Genomic DNA, 21197 nt, shown 5'->3' with positions numbered 1-21197 from the left:
TATTATCACTATAGGTTCTGAATAATATTTATAGATTATATACATATATATACATATATATATATATATATACACACACATACACACACATACTATATACATATACATATATATATATATATATATATATGTGTGTATATATATACACATATATATATATATGTGTGTCAGAGTGTTCTTCTCTTGGGCTGAGTGCAATTCATGAACTTGATCACTCTTCAAGTTTCCGTCTATCCTCCAGCTTTGCAGCAGAATGTACAATGACTACATTGAATATTCACTGCCGGAGACGTTCGGCTCAAGCTGCTGCCTTTGGTTGCTCCATTTAGCACACTGTTCCAAGCCACGGCGCTATATAACAATTATACAGTACATAAAGTCAGAGTACAAAGAAATTTAAACGCTGTTAAGGATCATAAAGCAGAGCGAGAGTGTTAAAGTGGTACCCAAGTTTGGGGCCTGAGTCCCTCCCATAGCACGATGCATCGAGTCACGACTTTCATCAACACACAAGGCACAAAGCATTGGGAGATATACACACATGTATATACTGCACATTATACACAATCAAAGAAGTAGTTTCAAATCTTTGGAAATAGGCTAAACGCACACAACGGAGAGGGGGGTGGGGAGGGTTTGACAACAGTTAGCTTAGCTTAGCACAAAACATCCACTTTTTGTTTCTACCCTTCACTTTAAATATACATTATAGGAATCTAAACACACCTTTAGAGTCTCAAAACTCTTTGGTATAGTATAGTATAGTATATTATAGTTATGCTAAGCTAAGCTAATCACCCCCCCTGACTCAGTTGTCATACCTGCCCACAGAACCGCTCGAGTATGAAAACTGCCGTGCCTATTTTCCCGTGTGGTTTGAACTACGCTCTTAAGTTTACCTCCGCTGTCGTTGTTTTTCTCTCACACAATAACGCAAACGACCGAAACTGCCGTCGAACTGCCCTGTCGCAAGTGGGCGGCGCCGCACACTCCGCTTACCTGATGCAATACGATCTGTGTTCACTGCCCCCCACACCCATCCGTGACACCGATCGAGACCAATAAATAAATAAATAAATAAATAAAAAAACATTTCCAGAAACGCGAAAGATTCCAGTGCGTCTCAGACACATACTGCCACGCTCGGTCGGCGCTGTTTGAATCTGCAAAGTCGAAAAAACAACCAGAACGTGCGATTGGGTCAGTCTGATCGCACGTTCACTTATAGCACACCGACACGAGATCGCTCGAGTTATTCGACGCGTTACCTTTAATTGCCACAGTCACATGACCACCTGATTTCTATGGTGGGGGGGTAAGGGAGTGTGTTATATAGATGTGGGATACCGGGATGATTAAAAAAAAAACAGAGCACTATAATGCATACGTAGAATATATAGAGACATTATACAGTACAGGTCTGCATGCATGGACGCATTACTCATTCCTCAATGTGCGTTTTTTGTGTGTGTGTGTTCTGGCCGTGACGCTCAACTGTACATGCAGTCTCGGTGTCGAGGGACGTTCTAATTTTGGGCGAGGAAAGTTGTCGTCTTTTTTACTTTCCTTCGGTAAATCCTGTGATGTTGGAAGGGAAAAAAAACATCCAGAGTTTGACGTCTCGTTCCTCACCTTGTCAAAATGATTTGGGGGTGTGTGGGGGGGGGGGTCCTCTCGGCAGCCGAGGACCACGCCGTCTCGTCTCCTCTGTCGCTCGCCGTCTTTCTTCTCTGTATCCTCGTGCACACGTATGAACACTTTTTCTTTTTGTTTCTCTTGTTTCATATTTTTGTTTAGTTCTTTTTTTTGTTTTGTTTTTTAATTTCCCTCCTTTGGTGTTGATGTGTACTTCTGTGCTGTCGAGTTCGGGACTGTGATTCCGCTGGATGCCATTTGCTTTGTGTTGGTGTCTCTGTCCTGTTTATGTGTAACCAGCTGTGTACCATCTTTAGGCTGAACTAGAAGCAGCACTTCCCTCCGGAAAAACCTGCTGTCTGCTGAGCGTAAAGAATGCCGGCCGTCATGTTTACAACATGGACACACTGTATACTGCCAAACATGCAGGACCGTACTAAACTCCCCTCTTGAGCTCTTAGCTCCACCGCCACCGCCACCACTACCACCACCTTCTCCTCTTCCTCCTCCACCTTCATCCCCGATGCAGCCGTACTCTCCAGACTCTTTCCTTTTTCTGCCCCCCCCCCCGCTTCTCCTACTCCTGCCGCCCCACCTTTTTTCTCTTCGCCATCATCTTTTAAAGCATCGGAGGACGGCCAGGTTGTGTCCTCTAGCTGTGTTACTACGTGTCTAGTGTCGTGGTGCGCGTGTTCATGTCAGTACTTGTGCCTACTGTGGATCGCATGCTTTAGCCCTTGACTGGACACAAACGTTGCTCACAAACTCCTCTTGACCCTTATGTGGACAAACGTTGGGGATCCTGAAATAAAAATGATCAAGGGAACCAAATAACTTACTACAAATTTATCATATGTGTTCTGTAAAAACAAAGGAGAAAAAAAGAATAGGAAATAAAGGCCTTTTAACTACCACGGCTTGTTGGGTGTTTGTGTGCAGGCTGTTGCCAGCTTTGATTGCTCTCTCTCTCTCTCTCTCTCTCTCTCTCTGTCACTCTCTCTCTCTCCCTGTGTGTGTCCCTCTGCGTGACACACAACGGCAGAAACAGCTTAATTACACAACACTTTATTATGCTGAGCAAGGAAACCGTTGTGCGAGTGTGTCATGTTATGCTGCACAGTGTGATGGACCTGCAACATTTAACAGGTATTTGCAATTTAAACAGGCATTTCACTGGTTGTGGCAAATGAACATGAAATTTATAGCCTGTCACGTTTTAAAAACTGCCCTGGTGGAAGCTGAAGGAATTGAAATAATGTTGAGTCTGGGAGATTCGCACATTAAAGGGCCAGTGTGTTAAGATTGAGTTGCCGCTAATGGTGAGAAAGCAAACAATGTTAATGTTAATCCCTCTTGTCTGACCACCTCATCTCAAATCCAGACTAAAATCACAAGAGCTGGTGCGGATTCTTGTTCTGAGCTCGTATAGATATGTGGTGGTTTCCTGACAAACGGACCAGCTCTTCATGTAAATGGAGTCTATTATAAGGGGGTTAAAACAACAACAACAACAACAACAGTTAATTTATTTTAAGTGTCTTTATATAACTGAAAACATACATGTGTATTTTCAATTCAATGTCATGCCAGTAGTTTCTTTAAGATGTGACACAGTGGGCCTTTAAACATGCAATGGTACATTAAAATAAGTTTTGACATTAACTTTAGTGTTTAACGGTGACAAACACTCAAAAAAAGACACAAAATAATGACGTTAGCAGCCTCATTTCATGTCTCCTCACGATGAAGGGACGGTGAGCCCGGTTAAAGTAACTCTGCTGTGATGTTTTCAAAGGGAAACTCTGAGCACTAAAAACATTGTTGCCTTTTTGTTGTTTTATTTGAGACTTTCTGTGCTGGCTTAAACATATGTAATTATTTTTTTTATATATATATATATATAAATGTGTAAATTAACTAATTCTCTTCTCATTGTGTAATTTTATAGCCACTTGGTTGTGCTGCTGCCAGTGTTGTATATTATGGTAGAGTTTTTATCCAATCATATTTCAGCTGGCTTTTGTCAGGTTTTGTGAAGTCTGCCTGAGGCCTTCAGAATCAACAGTTGGCTCCTTTACACTGCAAGTGAGCAAGTGAGACAGCCAATCAGATTTCGAGGCTGCGACACCAAGGCAAGCTAGAAGGTCTTATGCTGAACTGGACATGTGCACATCTTGTGTGACACTTGTTAGACCCTGGAAAATCTCTAAACCTGGAGATGCTTTGCTACCAACAGCTCTAAACTCTGATCATCTGCAATTACAATGGGAAAAAAAACGTTGTGCAGCAGCTGCATCAACATGTTCAATTATTTTGGTGTTGCATGCTGCCTCATATAGACCTGAAAAACAAATACATAATAATCTGTACTTTTATTTTTTGTTATCGTCTCTGTGTTTTATATGAGACTGCAACATTGTGCAGTTTATCGGACAAATTTGTCTACTTTTGGTGGACTTATTGAAACCTTGTTGAGTAAATCTCTTAATTGTGATTGTGAGCAGATTTGAAATTGAAGTGTTGTTCGACCAGCTTAGATTAAAGTGATGTAATGTCTAAGTGTGATTCTGCATGGATTCTGGAGTCGTCGTGTCATATTGATGGTATTACGAGGTGTATTCGTTTAGGTTGGAGCGAGTAGGACGTCACTGAGGGCTGAGGTGTGAAATGCACAGCCAGCCACTGGGATTTGAGAAAAGGCAGAAAAAACAAAATCGTCAGAAATGCATAAATAAATAAATATATATCTATCACAAAATATATCAAATGAAATCAGGTGTGCACACTCAAAACTCTCCTGTGTTGACACTTGGCTGTTTTGTCTCACTGCGCGAAAAAAAAAACAAAAAACTAATAAAAGCACTGACTCCGTCTCAGACACCGGGCCGCTTTATCGCCGAGTCTAGCCTGGGTGATAAAGGATCAGCCTCGTCGGCTCTCCATGATTGTCCTTAGACTTTATACATTCAGAACGCTCTCAATACTTAAGGCGGAAATATCGTGTCGGGCGTTAATGTGGTTCAGAGGTTGCTGTGACTATGCAACGTAGGAGGACTGACGACCAGCTGACCCTCACTTCTCAGCTGGAGTTGAAAGGAAAAGTCTGGGGGTTGATCAACAAGCTAATGTCTTTCCCAGCACTATAAGCAGACCGAGATCTTTTTAAATGTGTTTGTTGGTTTTTACGTGGGAAATATATATATATATATATTTATTTATTTATTTTTCTAAATTCAGTGTAAGAAAACAAGTTGCAAAAACAGACTACTCTGTTATTTGTAGAAATAAAGTGACCTCAAATTACTTTTCTGAAATGTGCAATGTAGCAAAAACCAGAGTGATACCTTGATTGTGTTGTGCGGGAGCGAAAACACAAGCACTGGTGCAAATCTGGGTTTTTCTCCCACTGCGCTATTTAACCGCACGGCTGGTCCCTATGAAGACGTTGTAAAATGTAATTAACAAATGGTAATGCATCAAGTAGAAATAGCAATTACAATTCTACATCGCACAGAATGATTGCCGTGGAAAAAAAAACTCTTGTAAAATTCTCTTTGGATGTTCAAAAGTCCCAGCAGGAACTGGATCTTTTCTCTCTCTCTTTTTAAGAGCCCTATACTCAGAGTATAGCAAAGAACTTGGGACATCATGGCTCATCCACAATGCCATGTCAGGGTGAGTGTGTCCACCAACACCAGGCAGGAGGGCAGGACGTCCTTTCACTTGGACAGTTTGCTGATGACTCGTATGAGAGCCCCGTTCTCGTCCTTCAGCCGCTGGTTGTCGGACTTGAGCTCTGTTAGGACCTGAGAGCAGGGGAGAAATTTGTGTCAACACATTTGTAGAGTCAGTAAAGTACACGTTAGATGTCTTTTGGACAAGACAAAGCGGGTGGTTCAAACAATTACATGGCACGGTGTCACAAAATCCGAATGCTGACAGTGATTATGTGGGCAAAACAAAAAAAAGGTCGCTGCCTCTCGCTTTAGTTTGAGGCGACGCCATGGGGGGGCATGCTCGGCACGGTGCGTCATGCAAGTGAGAGTCGACAGCTTCAGAATGTGAGAAGTGTTGTGAGGCGTTGTGAAAGTCAAAAAGGGAACTTTTACCACGATGTGGGTCATGTCTCTCATGAGGAGCGGGGACTAAAAATAACAACGCTGAAGTGTTTCCCCTCCAGTAGAGACAAACAGCATCCCTTCAACAAGCCCCATAATGCCACAAACACTGAGCAAAGACCATGTGTGTGTCAAGATGTATGTACTGTTATGTCCTGTTAAAGCTGGGGAAAAAAAACACTGCTCGTGCTTTTCTCTCCACGTTGTGTGTATTTGTTGGTTGGTTGGACGCACAAAGCTAGCTAACTGAGCTTGCACAGAGGTAAATAGAGCTGCCTACTGACACCCATAGACTTGGTATATTATCTGCATGTCATGAATACATGGAATTATTATTAACACCCCTATTACTAGGTTTGTTAATGTTATTAAGCATCGTCTAAGCTCTCTTGCGCAATTCGCTAACATGCGACGAGCAAGGCATCCACTTTTCAACTGACGCATGCTAATCATGTTTATCTTCACATGCAAAGAAACACTGAGGATGTCATGCCACGTGGAGGCTCTTGACAAAACATGTTTCACTCCTCAAGTCAGGACATTATTGCACGTGAGGGATTTCAGACCAGACTCTCCTCAAGTCCACTTTGTTGATGTATTAAAAACAACAAGTTTCTAACTAATTAAGGTCCGACTTAATACCTCTGTTGGACCCCCAATCTTGACTTTCTGTTTCTGTCAGCAGAGACCAACAATTTCCATGAGTACAGCCTCAAATTAATGGTACAAGGATTGTATCTTCTTATCGCTCCTCTTGGCCAAGAGAAAACTAAGCTCATTCATAACTTTTTTTTTTCCCTCACACAAAAACCATTAGGCTTGTTTGTTTGCTGTCTCACACTGAAATAAATTCTTTCCTTGTGTTTCTCCCAGCGGCCCCGGACTCGCTCATTTTGAATTCTAATGATCCTATACATTCCATTTACTTTGGAGGACTATTTTCTGGGGGTAACACATTTTGTGTTTATGACACAGCACATTGCACAAGGGGATCCGCATATATTTGACTTATGCGAGATGACGAATGGAATGCATTTTTTTCATATGGTGAAAATCTGCTACCTCAGCAAATTGGGTGGAACATTCGGCAAATCCACAGACTGTATTTCTCATACACGTCTAAAAATGAAAGACATTGTTTGGAAATATACTACTACTGATACTACTACTACTACTACTACTACTGGCCTTAATGCTTTTCTGATATCTTTTACCTGAATATCCTGTTTTCATCAGCTTGTTTTTATTTGGTTTATTGCCCTCATTTTTTGCTTCCTTATTTTCCGTTCCCAGTTGGTTGGGAACCTCATAGTCATGCCGGTACTATCCGTAACTTACATGTAGTCATTCATCTAGTGAACGTGGTGCTGCTGATAGATTTGAAAGGTATCGTTGGAATTGTCGCCACACGGAACTTGAATAAACTGAACACAGATCTGCTCATGGTGCAATGCTGCTGCTAGTGTTGTGATGCAGCAGAACATTATAAGATATTCACAGCAGCTCCAGCGCACTTATTTGTCAAAGCACTAAAATAAAACAAAATGTTTTTGTTTTTTTTGCTCAATACAGCAATTTGCAGCTCTGTTTTTTAAAGGTCTTTGGTATGTAAAAAACTAAATATATATACATATATATATTTTTTTTGCAAACTCACAATTGCAGCCATGAAATGCTGCTTTAGCTACAACTTCTTTCACCTCAAAAAAAAATCATCTCTGAATAGTCAGTTTCTGATCAACTTTAAATTATTCAGATGAATAATATAATAAGCAGGATGAATTTTTGAGAATGTGAACTTGCTTCACAATGTGTTTAGTCCTTTGATTTAGATGGTAGCCAAATAAAAAAAAAAAAGGAGTAATATATGCAAAAGATGATTTATGAAGCCGCATGGTTACTTCTCACTATGCGGTTAAGAGTGGGTTGGGTTGAAAGCACACAGATGGAGGTGCATCACAGGGAGGCAGTAAGCATGAGGACAGCGGAGTGGCGGACCTGCCTGGAAGGGGCACAGCAGAGGATGAGGGGGCTGTGGGAGCACCGCAGGGGGAAGAGGAGCGTGGAGGTAAAGTGGTTCGGACAGGGAGCGAGGGAGGAGAAAGGAAGAAAACAGGCGATGCCAGAGGATCAGAGGTCCTCTGTCTCTGGCATGGAAGCCGTTTCAGAGAGGCGGGCGAGGACGCGCAGCATGGCTCTATTCTCAGCCAGGAGACACTCGTTCACCCTCCGCAAGCTCTGGACCTGAGCCAGAGCTGGGAAAGCCTGCACAGAGGAGGACAGAGAGATCCAGAGAGGGGCAGACACAGAAGGCATGCAAGGAGGCGGGACAGAGAGAGAAAAAAAAAGGCTTGTGCTGAAAACAGAACACAGGCGCACACCTACACACACACACACACACACACACACACACACACACACACACACACACACACACACGCACACGCACACACACACACATAGAGGGGAAAAAAATGGCGACTTTTCAGGGGTACTTACATAAAAGAAAGAGATGCAACATGCAAACAAACAAAAGAAAATTAAGCCAGTCTCTCCTTGAGTTTGTCCTCATTAAACTACACAGAGTGGAGCTCAAGTGCTACTCAACGTACCGCTTTTCAAAGGGAAGGGCATTGAAATTCATGGGAACTTATATAACCCAAACCCAAGCCAACCCTCCAAGCCAACCCCTCATTCCCTGCGACACACACACACACACACACACACACACACACACACACACACAGGAGCAAAGTCGGGGAGAAGTCAAAGCAGAGAAGGTGATTAATTTCCTCTTGCTCCTGGTGCGACATTTTGAGGAAAACCTCAATGTGGTCTGACAGAGATGTCTGTGGTTTGACACCAATCCTAAGGGTGAACCACAGAACTCAAACACACACACACACACACACACACACACACACACACACACGGTTGTGGCTAGGACCGTTCTTTGATCCATTCTGATTTTAATGCTACTTGTCAGGTTTATGTGACTTGAGTGAGACATCATCACAAACTTGTATTGTGAATTGTGAAACCCACGGATGCACACTAAATGTCCAAGTGTAAGTTATTTATAAAGACCAGATAAGGGCAGGATTTGTGCTTTGACCTTTGCTCTTGTGACATGTCTGGCATGTCTCTAGTATACAGTAGGCATAGATGTGCAGCAGTCATGCTCACCAGTCAGGTAACCTCTGACAGAAATATCAGATATTTACATGTTAATGCAACAAAGTAGAACTGATGTGTATAAAGACTTAGAAAGAAACATATGATCTGTTGTGTTGTCACTTCCTGTGTTTATTTTGATAGTCTCGTCTTCCCTTGTGTTTTCTGTAGTTTTACTACCGGTCCTTGTTTTCTCACCTTTCTCATCCATTTATGTTTTTCACCTGTGCCTCGTTGTCAGTCCTGACCTTAATTGCTCTCACCTGTGTTCCGCTTCCCTCATGTCTAAATAGAACTTGTTCCCTGATGTCTGTAAGGTAATCGTCTCGGATGGTCGTCACCACAGGTCTGTGTACGGTTTTTTTGTTTTTGTTTTTGTTTGTGTTGAAGGATTTGATTTCTCAGAAATTTTCATTCTTGAATTATATGTTTTTCTACCTTAGTCACAAAATGACATTTTGAGGTTTATTTTCTTATTCTGACAAGAAACAGTTTGAATTTGAGCTCCTGAATTTCCTACATTAAAGGTCCTGCCACTTAAAACACTTTGTTTTAAGTGGCACCTACATTTGGTCTGTCTACTTTTAGTTAGTTTTTTTTTTTTACCAAATCTGTAGTAAATGTTAATGTGAATAAAAGCAACAATTTCTGTCTTTTTTTTTACCTTTTGATTGGTAGAAAAACATTTAAATTATGCCTAGAGAAGACCTCAGACAATACAGAAATGTTTGCCTTTTTTGTTTATTTGAACTGAACCCTGTCTTGTGCAAAAAGAAAAAAAAGAAAGAAAGAAATTACGCCCTCTACTTAAGATCACTGCTTTAATTAAACAACATATTTACCTAACCTGGCCAAAAAGTTGGACTTTGCATGAAGACAGTAAATCAAGTTACTAAAATAAGACCTTTTACCAAGAGTTCTGATTCCAACATATTTCAAAATGCGGATTTACAAACAATTTTAACTATGTATGCGTAAGAACAATACAAGGCAAAAACTGGAGGGGATAACTGTGGAAGCAACAATCACTTCAAGTACTAGCCTGTTGAAACAACATCAAACCTAATATTCTGTACAAAAATATGGTCAGGGCTATAAATTAAACATGAAGAATCAGGGTTATAAAAAAGCAAGCTCATTAATCTGAGCATTTGGCAACGCTGAGCAACAACACAATCATTTAAAAAGGCATAGAATGAAAATAAAATGAAGCTGAACTGATGTTCAATTGTGTCTGGGCCACAGTTTGCATTTCATAGCTCTATCTATTCATTTTCCCTTTTAATGCGATGACTCTGTTGTGAATGTAGAATTTTATAGCAATCCAGTCTTTCAGAGCTACTGTCTCTGCCTGGAGGCAGGAGTCATAGTACTTTTTACCTGGTACTTTGCAGCTTGTTATGAAATGAAACATGCCGTTCAACAGTCTTCACTTCATCACTTGCCTCTTGTCTTCTCAGCTGTTATAAATGGAAACAAAAAAAAAAAAATCTTGGAACAAGCAAATGCAACAATGGCTCTACCAATGTGAAAAATGCAGGCAAGGATAGAAAAGATTTTAGTCAATAATAATTAATAATGTGAATACATAATGCTATTTAACCTTGCTTTCCTTTGAAGCACTTTGAGGTAGCTTGAGATGTGCCTTGTTGAAGCGCCCATGTTCTGCTAGCAATCTAAAGGGATGAGAGAACATGTATTATGATAAAAAACAAAAGCACATATACAGTCATGGCTGAGATTAATACACTTTTCATGACAAATACATTTACTGAAAATATTTTGCATTATGGTCGTTTTGGTATAGTACCATTTCAGTTCTGCTGATATTTTGTTATCTGGTGTGGTTGAGGCATAAGTGACCTCCATGTCATCCAGGGTTGGCTTGCATCCACAGGAGTCTGTGGATGCAAGTGTCAATAGATGATAGATGAATTTGTTTGCATGCCAGGCAGTATGTAATTATGTTAGAACCACTTTACATGTGAACATAATCTGGCTGTAAATTTATGTATGTAGAACGACTCAACACAATGTGATTGTTTAAAATCAGTTAAATCATGTTGAAGCTTCGATCCCAAAACAACATAAACAACAAGGACAAAGATCATGTAAGTAATCATCCATACTGCATGTGAATTATAAATTACTCTAAGTTAGTTGGCTAATTATCTGAATGGCACTCAATGTGTGTTACTATTAGCCGCTGTTAAGAAGCTATCAAACTTCTACTTCAAAATTATTATTAAACAACTACTTTTTTACTCTTAAAGATTAAGCAAAAGTAATTAATAGCCAATTATTATGCATACGATCCATTTTGTTTGTCTCATATTTCATTTTGGCAAACTCACTGGCTAACTTACTGACTATGTTGCCAAACTTACCTGGTCAGATTGTGATTGTTGTTGTAGGATTGCCATCATAGGGTACTGCCGACGCCAAATAATTTCCTTGGAGCACTGAAGGTCCTTGATGTGCCGTTCGCGATGACTCTCACGTGAAATATATGTATTGATGTGATTCATATCTGCTTCAAATGTTTGAGAGCATATTCAGTTCAGTGTCTAACATATGCATACCAGTAGAGTGACTGAAATCAGTGTGTTGATTCCAAATATGGCAACTAAATGGCAGATCAAATGTGCGTAAAGAAAGACTTTCCACAAAACTTACATATTTTGGGACAATTTTTGGTTATGGAGCATGTTATAGGGTTCTACAATGCTGAGCTTACAAGAGCTTAGGAAAAAATATATTGTCCTGATATTGAAGGTGCGTTGTTATAAAAATGGCCTAATTTGTCACAAAAACAAGTGTACACAGATACACACACACACTGAAATACTGCACTGACACAGTATTTCAGCCTAGTCAAAAACAGTTTGAATGATGAGACTGAAGAAAAGCATCCGGCTGCTTTCAACATCACATCCGCACATTTGGTGGGATGTTTTGAATCTAGCTTTGTTTTTGGACATAACCACTCAAGCATGTAATGTTCCTTTGTGTTGGAAAAAGTTTAGTTACCAGAGAGCTTAGTTGCCTTTGGCAGGAAGGAGAGGTAGAAGAGTTGGATGGAGCAAAGTGACCTGCATGCTTGATTGGCTTTTCTTAATATTCAAAGTTATTATTCATTAAACCACCAATTGAAAGTCCTGTGACTGGTTAAACATGGTTGCTATTAATTAAATTTCAGAAACTGCTGAGACAAATCTGTGAAAAAAAAGAAAAAAGAAGACCCAGCACAACGTCGCCAGACACTTAGATAGAGAGATGAAAGGAAGAGGTGAAACAAAACAGTGGGAAACGGTAAAGTTTAACACTTCAAATAAGAACCTGAAGTGCCAGTTCACTTCTGAGAAGATGGGAAGAGGGTCCCATATTATACCAGATCTACCAGACTGTTCCTAGTCTGTCAGTAAATTTCTCTTGTTACATTTTGTAGAAAGTGTGGGCTAACACGTCCTTCTAGAAATACCTTCCTTGTGATGTCACAAAGGGTACTGTCTGCTGACATCAGACTCATTTGGGTATTCCTCCCTTCCTCCCTCGACCGCATTTCCTTTGTGAGCCCTGAGCAGGAACGATCCGCTATGCGAGCGCGTTTATCTGGCCAGATGCTTCACAAGGCTAATGATGAAAATACATTAAAGATTGGAAATGGAAAAGAAACATTTCTTTTCCGTTAGCAGGTTGCTAAAGCTAAACATTTTTGACAGAGTCTGTCAACACAGGGCTAAATAAATGGTTTTCTGGGGAGCTGTTGAGATTTTTTTGGAGGTTTAACCTAGCAAGGCTGGACTCTGGGGCTGAATCATACTGTATTATTCTCAACATGATGATATAATATGAGACCTTGGTGCGAAGGTTGCCTCAACTGAAATGTGTGCCTCTAGTGAACCAAAGAGTGATGGCAAGTGTCGTCTGAACTTTTTTTTTTGGTGGGAGGTGATGGTGACCCAATATTTCAGACGCATGGGTACGCTTGGTGAGTGGGTGAGCTGCATTTGCAAAAGGACGCGTGTTCACACGAAACCGTGCTACTGTTCTAACGCAGCATCTTGGTGTCCGAGACGCACACACGTGTCATCATGCCGAGTCCCTGACAGTGTTGAGGTGCAACAGGCAGGTGTCCATCACTCGCCCGACTTGGAGCGACCACTCACCAGGCCCCACCCTCCCCTGAGACTGCCCGCCTCAGGGCTGGTACCCACAGCGGAACCGCAGTGGGGCGTCCTGCTGTTGGGGAACAACATGGCGGTCAGCATCCCGTTCCAATTTGACAGTTTTAGATAAAGTAGAAAGGTTAACGTGGGGCAACTGGACTTGTTGGGGCAACTGTGATCGCCTCTCATCCAAAAGGCTTCTTCAGTTCAGACTTTTGGATGAGAAGCAAAATATCTTTAAGATCTTGAAGATCACAAAGTCCAGTTGGCCTAACTTAACCCTTGTACCTAAAGATGACCTGGATGACTGAGAACCTTCACAGACAAATTACTTGCAAGGTCTGTCCAAAAAATGCTGTTTGATCATTGGAGAAAAAAAAGGACAAAATAATTACTTTTGCAATGTGATTATAATAAAATGGTTTGTGATGTTTGAGAAAATAAATGAATAAAGAAATAAATAGAACACCACCTCTGGGAGAAGGACAGGGAGTAAATAAGAAGAGTCAGTAACACAATGAAATGTCAATTAATTAAAAAAAAAAGAAGAAAAAAGTTAATTTATTTGTTTAGCGAGTACGAAGCGATGTTCAGAAAACTACATTTTTTAGATGTTATTTTACTCCTTTGTCTTTCATTTTTATCGCTGTGTTTTTGAGGGAGTGGCTGTGGTCTCCTCAAAGCTTGCAGCTGTGCTTCTCTCCACACCTGCGTGTCATCAGCGAATCTCCACCGCTGTAAGAAGCCTGTGTTTTCACTCCGCCGACCATCGCTGCTGCTTTCTGGAGACGATCTTAGTGCTTACCAAGAGCCCGGCCTTCACCTGAATCCCCTGCCACTTGGCCGACGTGTGTTCCGGCCGAATTCTGCCTGCTCTCTCTGTCAGTCTGCGCGTCACTGCGGCCTCAACAGTCTAATCCTCCACACCTGAGAGTCCCTCTTCACCTCTGTTCTCAGCCACCATTTATCCACTGCATACAATTCTTTGATTTTTTACCTTCCCACTTGATCTGCTCTCCATCTCTGCGGACCTGAAGTGGAGCCACCACACAAGGCACTAATGAACACTCAACAGTCAAAGAGAGCCAGGGAAGCTGGTGGACCATTCACTTGCACTGCCGTACCTGTTGTATTGTGCACTATTGTTGCACCTGCTCTTTGGTTTTGGTTGTTGCTCCTCTTTTTTTTTTTTTTTTCTAGAATCTTACCTTCTTTGTTTAATGCTTGTTTCTCAATTACTGCACTCTGAGGCAAGACACACCACTCTAATTGCTTTTTTGTGTCATGACTGGCATTGCAGTGTAGGGTAATCTTGTTAAATTATGGTTTGTCTCTAAACCCTTTCCAATAATTAAAAAAAAAAACATTCTCAGGATAAAGTTACATGGCTGAGGAGCACATAAATGCAAGCTAGACATTTAAGCTTGAACTTGACTGTGAGCTGCGTCCATCAACATAAAACAGAGGACTACTCAGGCCTGAAATCTCCCTCTGCTGCTCTTTGTCGAGCAGAATACACACACTGCAGTGCAGGAATGTGTCACAGAGGCAGGTCTTTTGGTCTTGGACGGGGTTTGGTATTCGGCAGGAACTAGGTCACAGTGTTCACCCCAACAGTGGGATAAGTGGAGCAGGAGAGCGGCGGCGGCGGCAGTGGAGGTGCCTCTGGCTCCTCCTCAGCCTGTGCAGGAAGTGGCCCGGCACAGAACCCACAACACTGTGGGTAATGAGCCCGGAGCAGTAACCTTCCCTCTCCTTGATTCCAAAACCCCACCTGGGTGAGCGGAGCCCCTGCCGAGCGCCCAGTGTTTTGTGTTTTGCTCTGTTAAATCAACACTGCTGACGGCACTGGATGCATCGTGACGCAGCACGGGCGAGAGGCTCACCGGGTGCCTTCAAGTGCACTGTCAAGCGTTACACTCACACTGAGGAGGTAAATGAAACACATCCTGTAGGCAAAGCAGTCTGTTTAGCACCAGCGTGAACAAGGGCAGTTCATGCTTTAGTGCTCTTACCTTTAGCTCCTCCTCCATGTTTGACACTTTCTTCTCAAGTGTGTGTTTGTCCTGCAGACCACAGGGAAATACAAAAAACAAAGGTTAACAAAAAACGAATGGCAATTAATTAAAAAAAATAAAACATTTGGAAAAATTGTTCACAGAACACTCACCCTTTTCTCCGAAACAAGTGCCGAAGATCTCTCTGATAATCTGTCGTGCCTCTAAAAATTGAAATGGCACTGTTATGGAGGAAGTTCTAAATAATGATTCTGATATGTGACTTTTCAGTCAGGGCTCCTATGCTTTTGATTTGTTTCAGTTCCGTGTACCTGAGTGACTTTCTCCAACTGGGACCTTATCTTGGCCAGTTCTTGTTTGCTGTCCTGCAACCTGGACTTGAGTCTCTCGTTCTCATTCAAAGCTTCTGCATACATCTGAAAACAAAATAAGAAAAAAAAAACTTTTTTTTCAATTTTATAATTAAGAAAAACAACAAAATCCTGAAACAATTCAACTTTGAGAAAACAATGACAATTTTTAAGAGACCAGTTAAAACAGTCCAAACACACATGCGGAAAAATAATAGAGAATTATCTTTAAGCCAAAACTTTGACAACACAAATATCATTTTTTTTATTTTTTAAGTGAAAATCAAAAGCTGTTTACCCAATATCCCCATTGTTATCAAATATGGGCAGTGATGATGACGATGATGATGATGGTGGTGATGATGATATAAAATACAGATGAAGAACCACTGTTTCCGTTAACTACTGTCCCAGCATACAAATACAAAATGAATAAAAACAAAAAATAATGTGAAACCATTAAGTCCTGCACTGCCCAATCCAAGCCATGACAACAAAGTCTGGCTTGACAAACATAGTCTGGTTTCCTTCTCAGATAATGTCATGAATGAGAAATTTCTGCACGAGAAGAAATGTTGAATAGAGATTTTCTTTTTCATCTTCAAAACTGTTTTGTTGTGATACCTTCTTGTAGTCTTTGGTAGTGGCAGAGGAGTCCAGCTCTTTATTCACTGAAGCCAACCTCGGCTCTCTCCGTGTGTAAGAGCTGGTGCGGCCCAGTGCTTTGTCTGCGGCGCTCTCCCCACTGGAGTCATATCTAAAAATAACACAATGCTGCTTACTTCGGGGCTTTCTTCGGAATGAAAAAAATAACAAAAAAGTAACAAAAAACAACCGCATCTGTGCTGCCGTAGATGATAAAACAATGCTAAATTCTTACCTCGACAATCGTTCATGCTGAAAGACAAAGAATAAGCTGTGTTAGACATATCACTCACAGTGTTGCAGCATGGGAACAAGGCTATGCTTAAAAAAAAAAGGAGGAAAAGCTGCTCTGCTGGGGGTTCAATCCTGATTTATTCACTTGATAAGAGCAAGCAAAGTCACAGCGTTTAAATATCTCACCCCTTTTTATGAGAAAAGAGAACTGCAAGTGAGATTTAGCAGCGAGGTCAGAGGTTCTCCCAGCTCAGGGGTATGAAGCTTTTGCAGAAGTGAGATATAATTCACCCCAAAAGCTGCACCGACAGGGTTCACACAGGTCAAACCTCAGCAGTGAGCCTGGTTAATTTTTCAGAACAGATGCCCCCAGTACGGGGATGATGTCATCAAGTCGGAGGCTCTGAGTCCCCTGTCTCCTGTGTGGCCGCTGGATGTCTGACTGCAGACAGCAGGCGGTCCTGCCAGGGGTTTCCTAGGACTCGTCGGCAGCTGCCAACGTGCAGGGATTTGCTCTCACTTTCAACAGCCTGGCTCTGTGCTACGGCTCAGTAGAATCGTGCATAAATCAGGATCATTACTTAGTTTGCGGGTGTTGTTCATGTGTATTCTGGCTCCCCGTCTGTTATACCACACTGTGTCCGTCCACACTTGTTTAAACTTTGCACAGCCTCTTGGATCACTCGAATCTCACTCATCCACCTCCATTTCCCAGCACTAGCAGTGTTTTTCTTCGATGGATCCTGTAACCAATCAGGTGTCTAAATAGATAAAGAAGTAGGAGGTGACAAGACCAGGAAGTAGAGACGACAACAAGCTGTCAACAATGGCTGCAGCTAGTTATCGTTGTTGCTATATTGCATTTTCAGACTGAGAAAACCAAAGATAGACAGTGATGACTTTTCTCAGTGTACAAAGCAGTTTGCCAGCAACAACAACTTGAGCTCTGGCCTTTAGGAAAGTGGTAACAAACCTAATTTGTCTGCTTGATTTTGGTAGATATTGTCATATATGTGAGGGTTGAAAACAAATTTTCACAGGGGGCCACGTTGGTGTCCACTGGGGACAAAAAATAACCCATTGAAATTTAATGCTCGTCACTTGGTGTGTCTCAAAACAACTTACATTGTAAGAGGTGTAGTCTATGGTCAAAGCAGACTTTTTCACAGCATAGACTTTAATCTTAACCCGTTCATACACCTTTGTGGCTCTGGTGGGCCGCATAAAATCACAGAAGAGGCCAGATTTGGGCCTCGAGTTTGACACTTCAGTGATAATTAGACCTAATGATTTTTGGAAACGTTCCATCTGGTGGGCCGTGTTAGACTTGCTTCCAACTAACACATAACTCACCACTGTCGAGTTAATCTCTGCAGCCTGTTAGAGGGTGCAGAGGATGAAAAGTGGAAATCAGAGGCAGGAATGGAAAAAGACGCCACCGCCACATGATTTCAGATGGATCCCTGATGTCTGCGAGATCTGATCTAACCTTGTAAACCTTGCTTGTAAATTCCAAGATTTTCAGCCGCTTTCTTGCCAGGGAGAAGAAGAAAATGTAACCTCCCGCAGAGGAGAGGAGTTCAACGCCTGAGGGAAAGAAATGCAAATACCTCCATTTAAAAGCGTTTGGCAATAGACATCACGTTTGCTTGGAGATAAGGCATGGAGCAGATTTACACCAGACCGCGAGTGCTTTATTGGGAAACAATTTATTTCCAAAAGAGCGGTGCTCTCAGTTATCGCATTTGCCGAGTGGGGGGCGGGGGGGGGGAATATTTCATGCAGCGTCAACGGGGCTATTCCTCAGCAAGTGTTTATATAACTGAGCCAGCGCTGCCTGTCCTTATGTGGTCATGTGCTTAAGCAGAGCCATCCAGGAAAAACCAGACCTCCATGACCTCCGATGAGAAAGGGGCCAAGGATGGAGCCAAGAGGAGCTCTCGCTCGCTGTCTCACCCTTTTGAGCGAGATCCTTTGATAAGATTGGGGGGGCGAATTAATTAATCAGCACAAGTTGCTTTAATGAATAAATTACCTCGAAGCCTGCTGACAGTCAAGGGAAGTGGGAACACATCCATCCTCCTAAAGATTATACTGTAAATTCCTGCATGCAAACCTATTTCACACTCGGGGATTAGGAAACTGGGGAAATTAGTTTTTGGAAAGCTGGATGTCTTTTGGCAAGCCTGACGGAGTTGAAAGGAACTTTTTCTTAGTGCCACACAAAGACATTTTTCCTTCCTTCCTTCCTTTCTTTCTTTTTTTTTTTTTTAACTCGAGACCTTCTGCCATATTAAGCCAGAGCTGTAATGTTGTTCCACCTTAAGCTTCGACATTAGTGTGATTCCCTTGTTGGGGAAAAATGGGAGGGGTCAGAGGAAGCGCATGAGGCTAACGGTGAGGCAGTGGCGAAGCAGCCCAGAGAAAATCAATATGTTGACAGTGCGGGAGACACACATTCAGATGGATTCATGTTCAAATACCAATAATACAATAATGAAAATAAAAAGTGCTCCGTCAACACATCTTTGTTTTTTATCCACGGTAGCTTACATCAGAGACAAACAGGCTCCAGGCTCATTGGTAAAGTGTAAAAAATAAGTCACGCTAGAAGTATTTTGTAGGCACTTTTCCGCCTTCCTTCTGCCTCTCTCCCACACACACCAACTTGTCCCTTCCGTACAGTGAAAGCAACAACAATAACATTTGTTCAAGAATATCTGTTCCAAAAAAGCTCAAACCAACTTTCAGTAAACTACAAAGTAACAAATAAAAATAATAATGCTAATACAGATTAGTAATACTGGAGCAAGTCAAAGATATGTGCCATTATTAGCAGATTGCCACACGTGTAGAGCTGTTTGTAAAACTAGATAATTAAAAAAAAAAAAAAAAGAATTGAAATCCACTGAATGTTGCCTTTTGTCTACTTTTACTGCTGTTTATATTGAATCAATTATTATTTTCATGACTAACAATCCTTAATTACAGCCTCTCCGTCATCATAGTGGTCGCAGCAGTAGCAGTAAAACTACTTGAAACTGAACTCAGTTACTAAACTCATGCCAGTTCATTCTTATTATAATAAACACGTTTCTCTGAATGCTTCCATACTTCTCCTGATTAGGTTTTTATCTAAACATCTGAGAAAGCTATTAAAAAAAAAAATACAAAAACAAAACACTTAACTGGATTCAACTCCCTCTTCCGCAGTCACACACACACACACACACACACACACACACACACACACACACACACACACACACACACACACACACACACACACACACAAAAATAAACCTGATTTGAGCTCATGGAAAATAAAGGCCAGTCCTTCAGTTTTGGATGCAGCACTGAGTGACTGACTCAGCCTCTGAGAGAAACAAGTAGTGACGGCGAGGCTGGTACGAAAACACTGGTGGCCACAGTGAGAGCGCGAGTGCAGCGCTGCTCCCTGTCCCTTTAACTGTGACTGTCTCACAGTCGGCCAGCACTGACATAAACACGGCAGTGGAACAACATCACCCTTGAGGATAAGCCACTTACTGAGAGGAGGGGGGGAAAAATTACACAGGAAATTACAAAAGGAATGTTTCAGTCCAAAAGTGGTTTCCAGAAAATGTGGTCAGACTTTCTGAGCCTCTCAGGCACACTTTGGTGGCAGCTTTAATGAGACAAGAAGATTGGCCCATAAATAGTGATTGTTTCAGCAAAGAGGATAGAGCGCGGCTAATTCACCTGAGGTTGGATAGACTGAGAAAAAACCTTTGTGTTTTTACTCTCGGTTTAATATTGTCCCAATACTTGGTAAGCAAACAGATTGTGTCAAAAATTACTTTTAGAATTAAAAAAAATAATTGTGTTTAGCATCAGCACCTGCACAAGAGGCCTCCTGCTTGCCTAAGAAATCCTACAAAGCGCTGAGGATTAAAATCACACAGACGACTATCTACTTGGATAGATCTAACCTTACCAACCAAATGGCCGTGTGTGTGTGTGCGTGTGTGTGTGCGTGTGTATGTGTGTGTGTCTAGGAGGAAAGCTGCAGCAGCTCTTACTCTGTAGTTTTTGTCCGTAGGGGACGGAGAGGTCGGCGGTGAATCTGTCAGCGACTTCCTGGTGCGGGTCAGGTCCTTGGAGCGCGGGTAGTACGATGACATCTCCCCCTCCGTCTACCCTGGACTGGATGCTCTCAACTTCTACTGTGACATTCACCGAGGCCACTGCCAGATCACAGCTGCACGGGCTGCACAGATCCCCTCAGGCTGCGCTGACACAGATGCCCATGACTGCAATCTTGGGGAAATCCTCCGCAACAACAGGTGTGTGTGTGTGTGTGTCTGTGTGTGTCTCTCTCTCCCTGGCTTCACACTCCCATGCAGGTGCAGGGAATAGTAGCAGTGATGGAAAGAGTCACCCTCCCTCAAGAGTTCAAGAAAAAAAAAAAAAGATATAAAAATGCAAAAAACAAAATTTTCAGCCGCCGGTCGTCGCTCCTCCTTGCCCAGTAACTCTGCACTGCGGATGAAATGCGTCCGGACGGAAGCAGCCGAGAGAGAAAAGTTTGTCCCCGCTGTCTCTTCCACAGTTAAACTCCGTCTCTCACGTTGTTTCCCTCCCTCCCTTTTGCTTTCTCTCTCTCCTCCTTTCACCGCCTGGTTGCTCTCCCAGTCCCACCCCCCTACATCTCCCCCACAGAAGCACCACCACCCACTTGCCCACCTCGCATCACCCTTCTCTTCTCCACACTGTCTTGGGCTCTTGGCCGCCAGCCAGGGGCTCGGCTGTGACGGGGCTCGGCTCCGACAGGCTAAAATTGTCCGCTGATGTGCCCGGGGATAAGAGGAGGTG

The 21197-nt window shown here is 42.2% G+C and overlaps 1 protein-coding gene and 2 long non-coding RNA genes across 8 annotated transcripts; 1 reads left to right on the top strand and 2 right to left on the bottom strand.

The window, feature by feature from the left end:
* Positions 1 to 3534: 3534 nt before the first annotated feature.
* Positions 3535 to 20518, bottom strand: ppp1r12b (protein phosphatase 1, regulatory subunit 12B). Of its 6 annotated transcripts, none has more exons than XR_012928620.1 (8): positions 20405 to 20518; positions 16345 to 16361; positions 16089 to 16221; positions 15426 to 15530; positions 15267 to 15317; positions 15112 to 15162; positions 7752 to 8018; positions 3535 to 5441 (listed from the first exon to the last, which is right to left on the bottom strand). XR_012928620.1 is itself a non-coding variant. In XM_076041655.1 (8 exons), exons 1-7 carry the CDS (start codon positions 20504 to 20506, stop codon positions 13128 to 13130), a joined length of 501 nt encoding a protein of 166 aa, XP_075897770.1. In that variant the 5' UTR covers positions 20507 to 20518; the 3' UTR covers positions 3535 to 5441; positions 13097 to 13127. The 6 variants fall into 6 exon arrangements, 4 of the variants coding, with proteins under 4 accessions (XP_075897770.1, XP_075897767.1, XP_075897771.1 ...); XR_012928621.1 differs by having other exon boundaries at positions 7756 to 8018; XM_076041655.1 differs by lacking the exon at positions 7752 to 8018 and adding an exon at positions 13097 to 13169.
* On the bottom strand, positions 9655 to 13090 carry LOC142898629 (uncharacterized). Its single transcript, XR_012928622.1, has 3 exons — positions 10738 to 13090; positions 10531 to 10603; positions 9655 to 10387 (listed from the first exon to the last, which is right to left on the bottom strand). It is a non-coding gene; the product is annotated as an uncharacterized LOC142898629 (long non-coding RNA).
* Positions 19567 to 20542, top strand: LOC142898630 (uncharacterized). Its single transcript, XR_012928623.1, has 2 exons — positions 19567 to 20153; positions 20425 to 20542. It is a non-coding gene; the product is annotated as an uncharacterized LOC142898630 (long non-coding RNA).
* Positions 20543 to 21197: the final 655 nt, after the last annotated feature.

The sequence above is a fragment of the Nelusetta ayraudi genome, unplaced genomic scaffold (assembly GCF_046127955.1).
Source record: "Nelusetta ayraudi isolate G7.1 ecotype Tasmania unplaced genomic scaffold, CSIRO-AGI_Nayr_v1 ptg000070l, whole genome shotgun sequence".
NCBI lineage: Eukaryota > Metazoa > Chordata > Actinopteri > Tetraodontiformes > Monacanthidae > Nelusetta > Nelusetta ayraudi.
The sequence above is the reverse complement of the archived record's forward strand: the minus strand, read 5'-3'. Positions and strand labels throughout refer to the sequence as shown.

Bases quoted from the DNA above. Each gene is read 5' to 3' on its own strand.
- ppp1r12b (XM_076041652.1), bottom strand. From the start codon at position 20,506: ATGTCATCGTACTACCCGCGCTCCAAGGACCTGACCCGCACCAGGAAG. The intron at 15,531-16,088 runs GTATCACAACAA...TTTTGTTTTCAG, and splicing joins CTACCAAAGACTACAAGAAG to ATGTATGCAGAAGCTTTGAA. The intron at 15,163-15,266 runs GTGAGTGTTCTG...TGTGGTCTGCAG, and splicing joins CACTTGTTTCGGAGAAAAGG to GACAAACACACACTTGAGAA.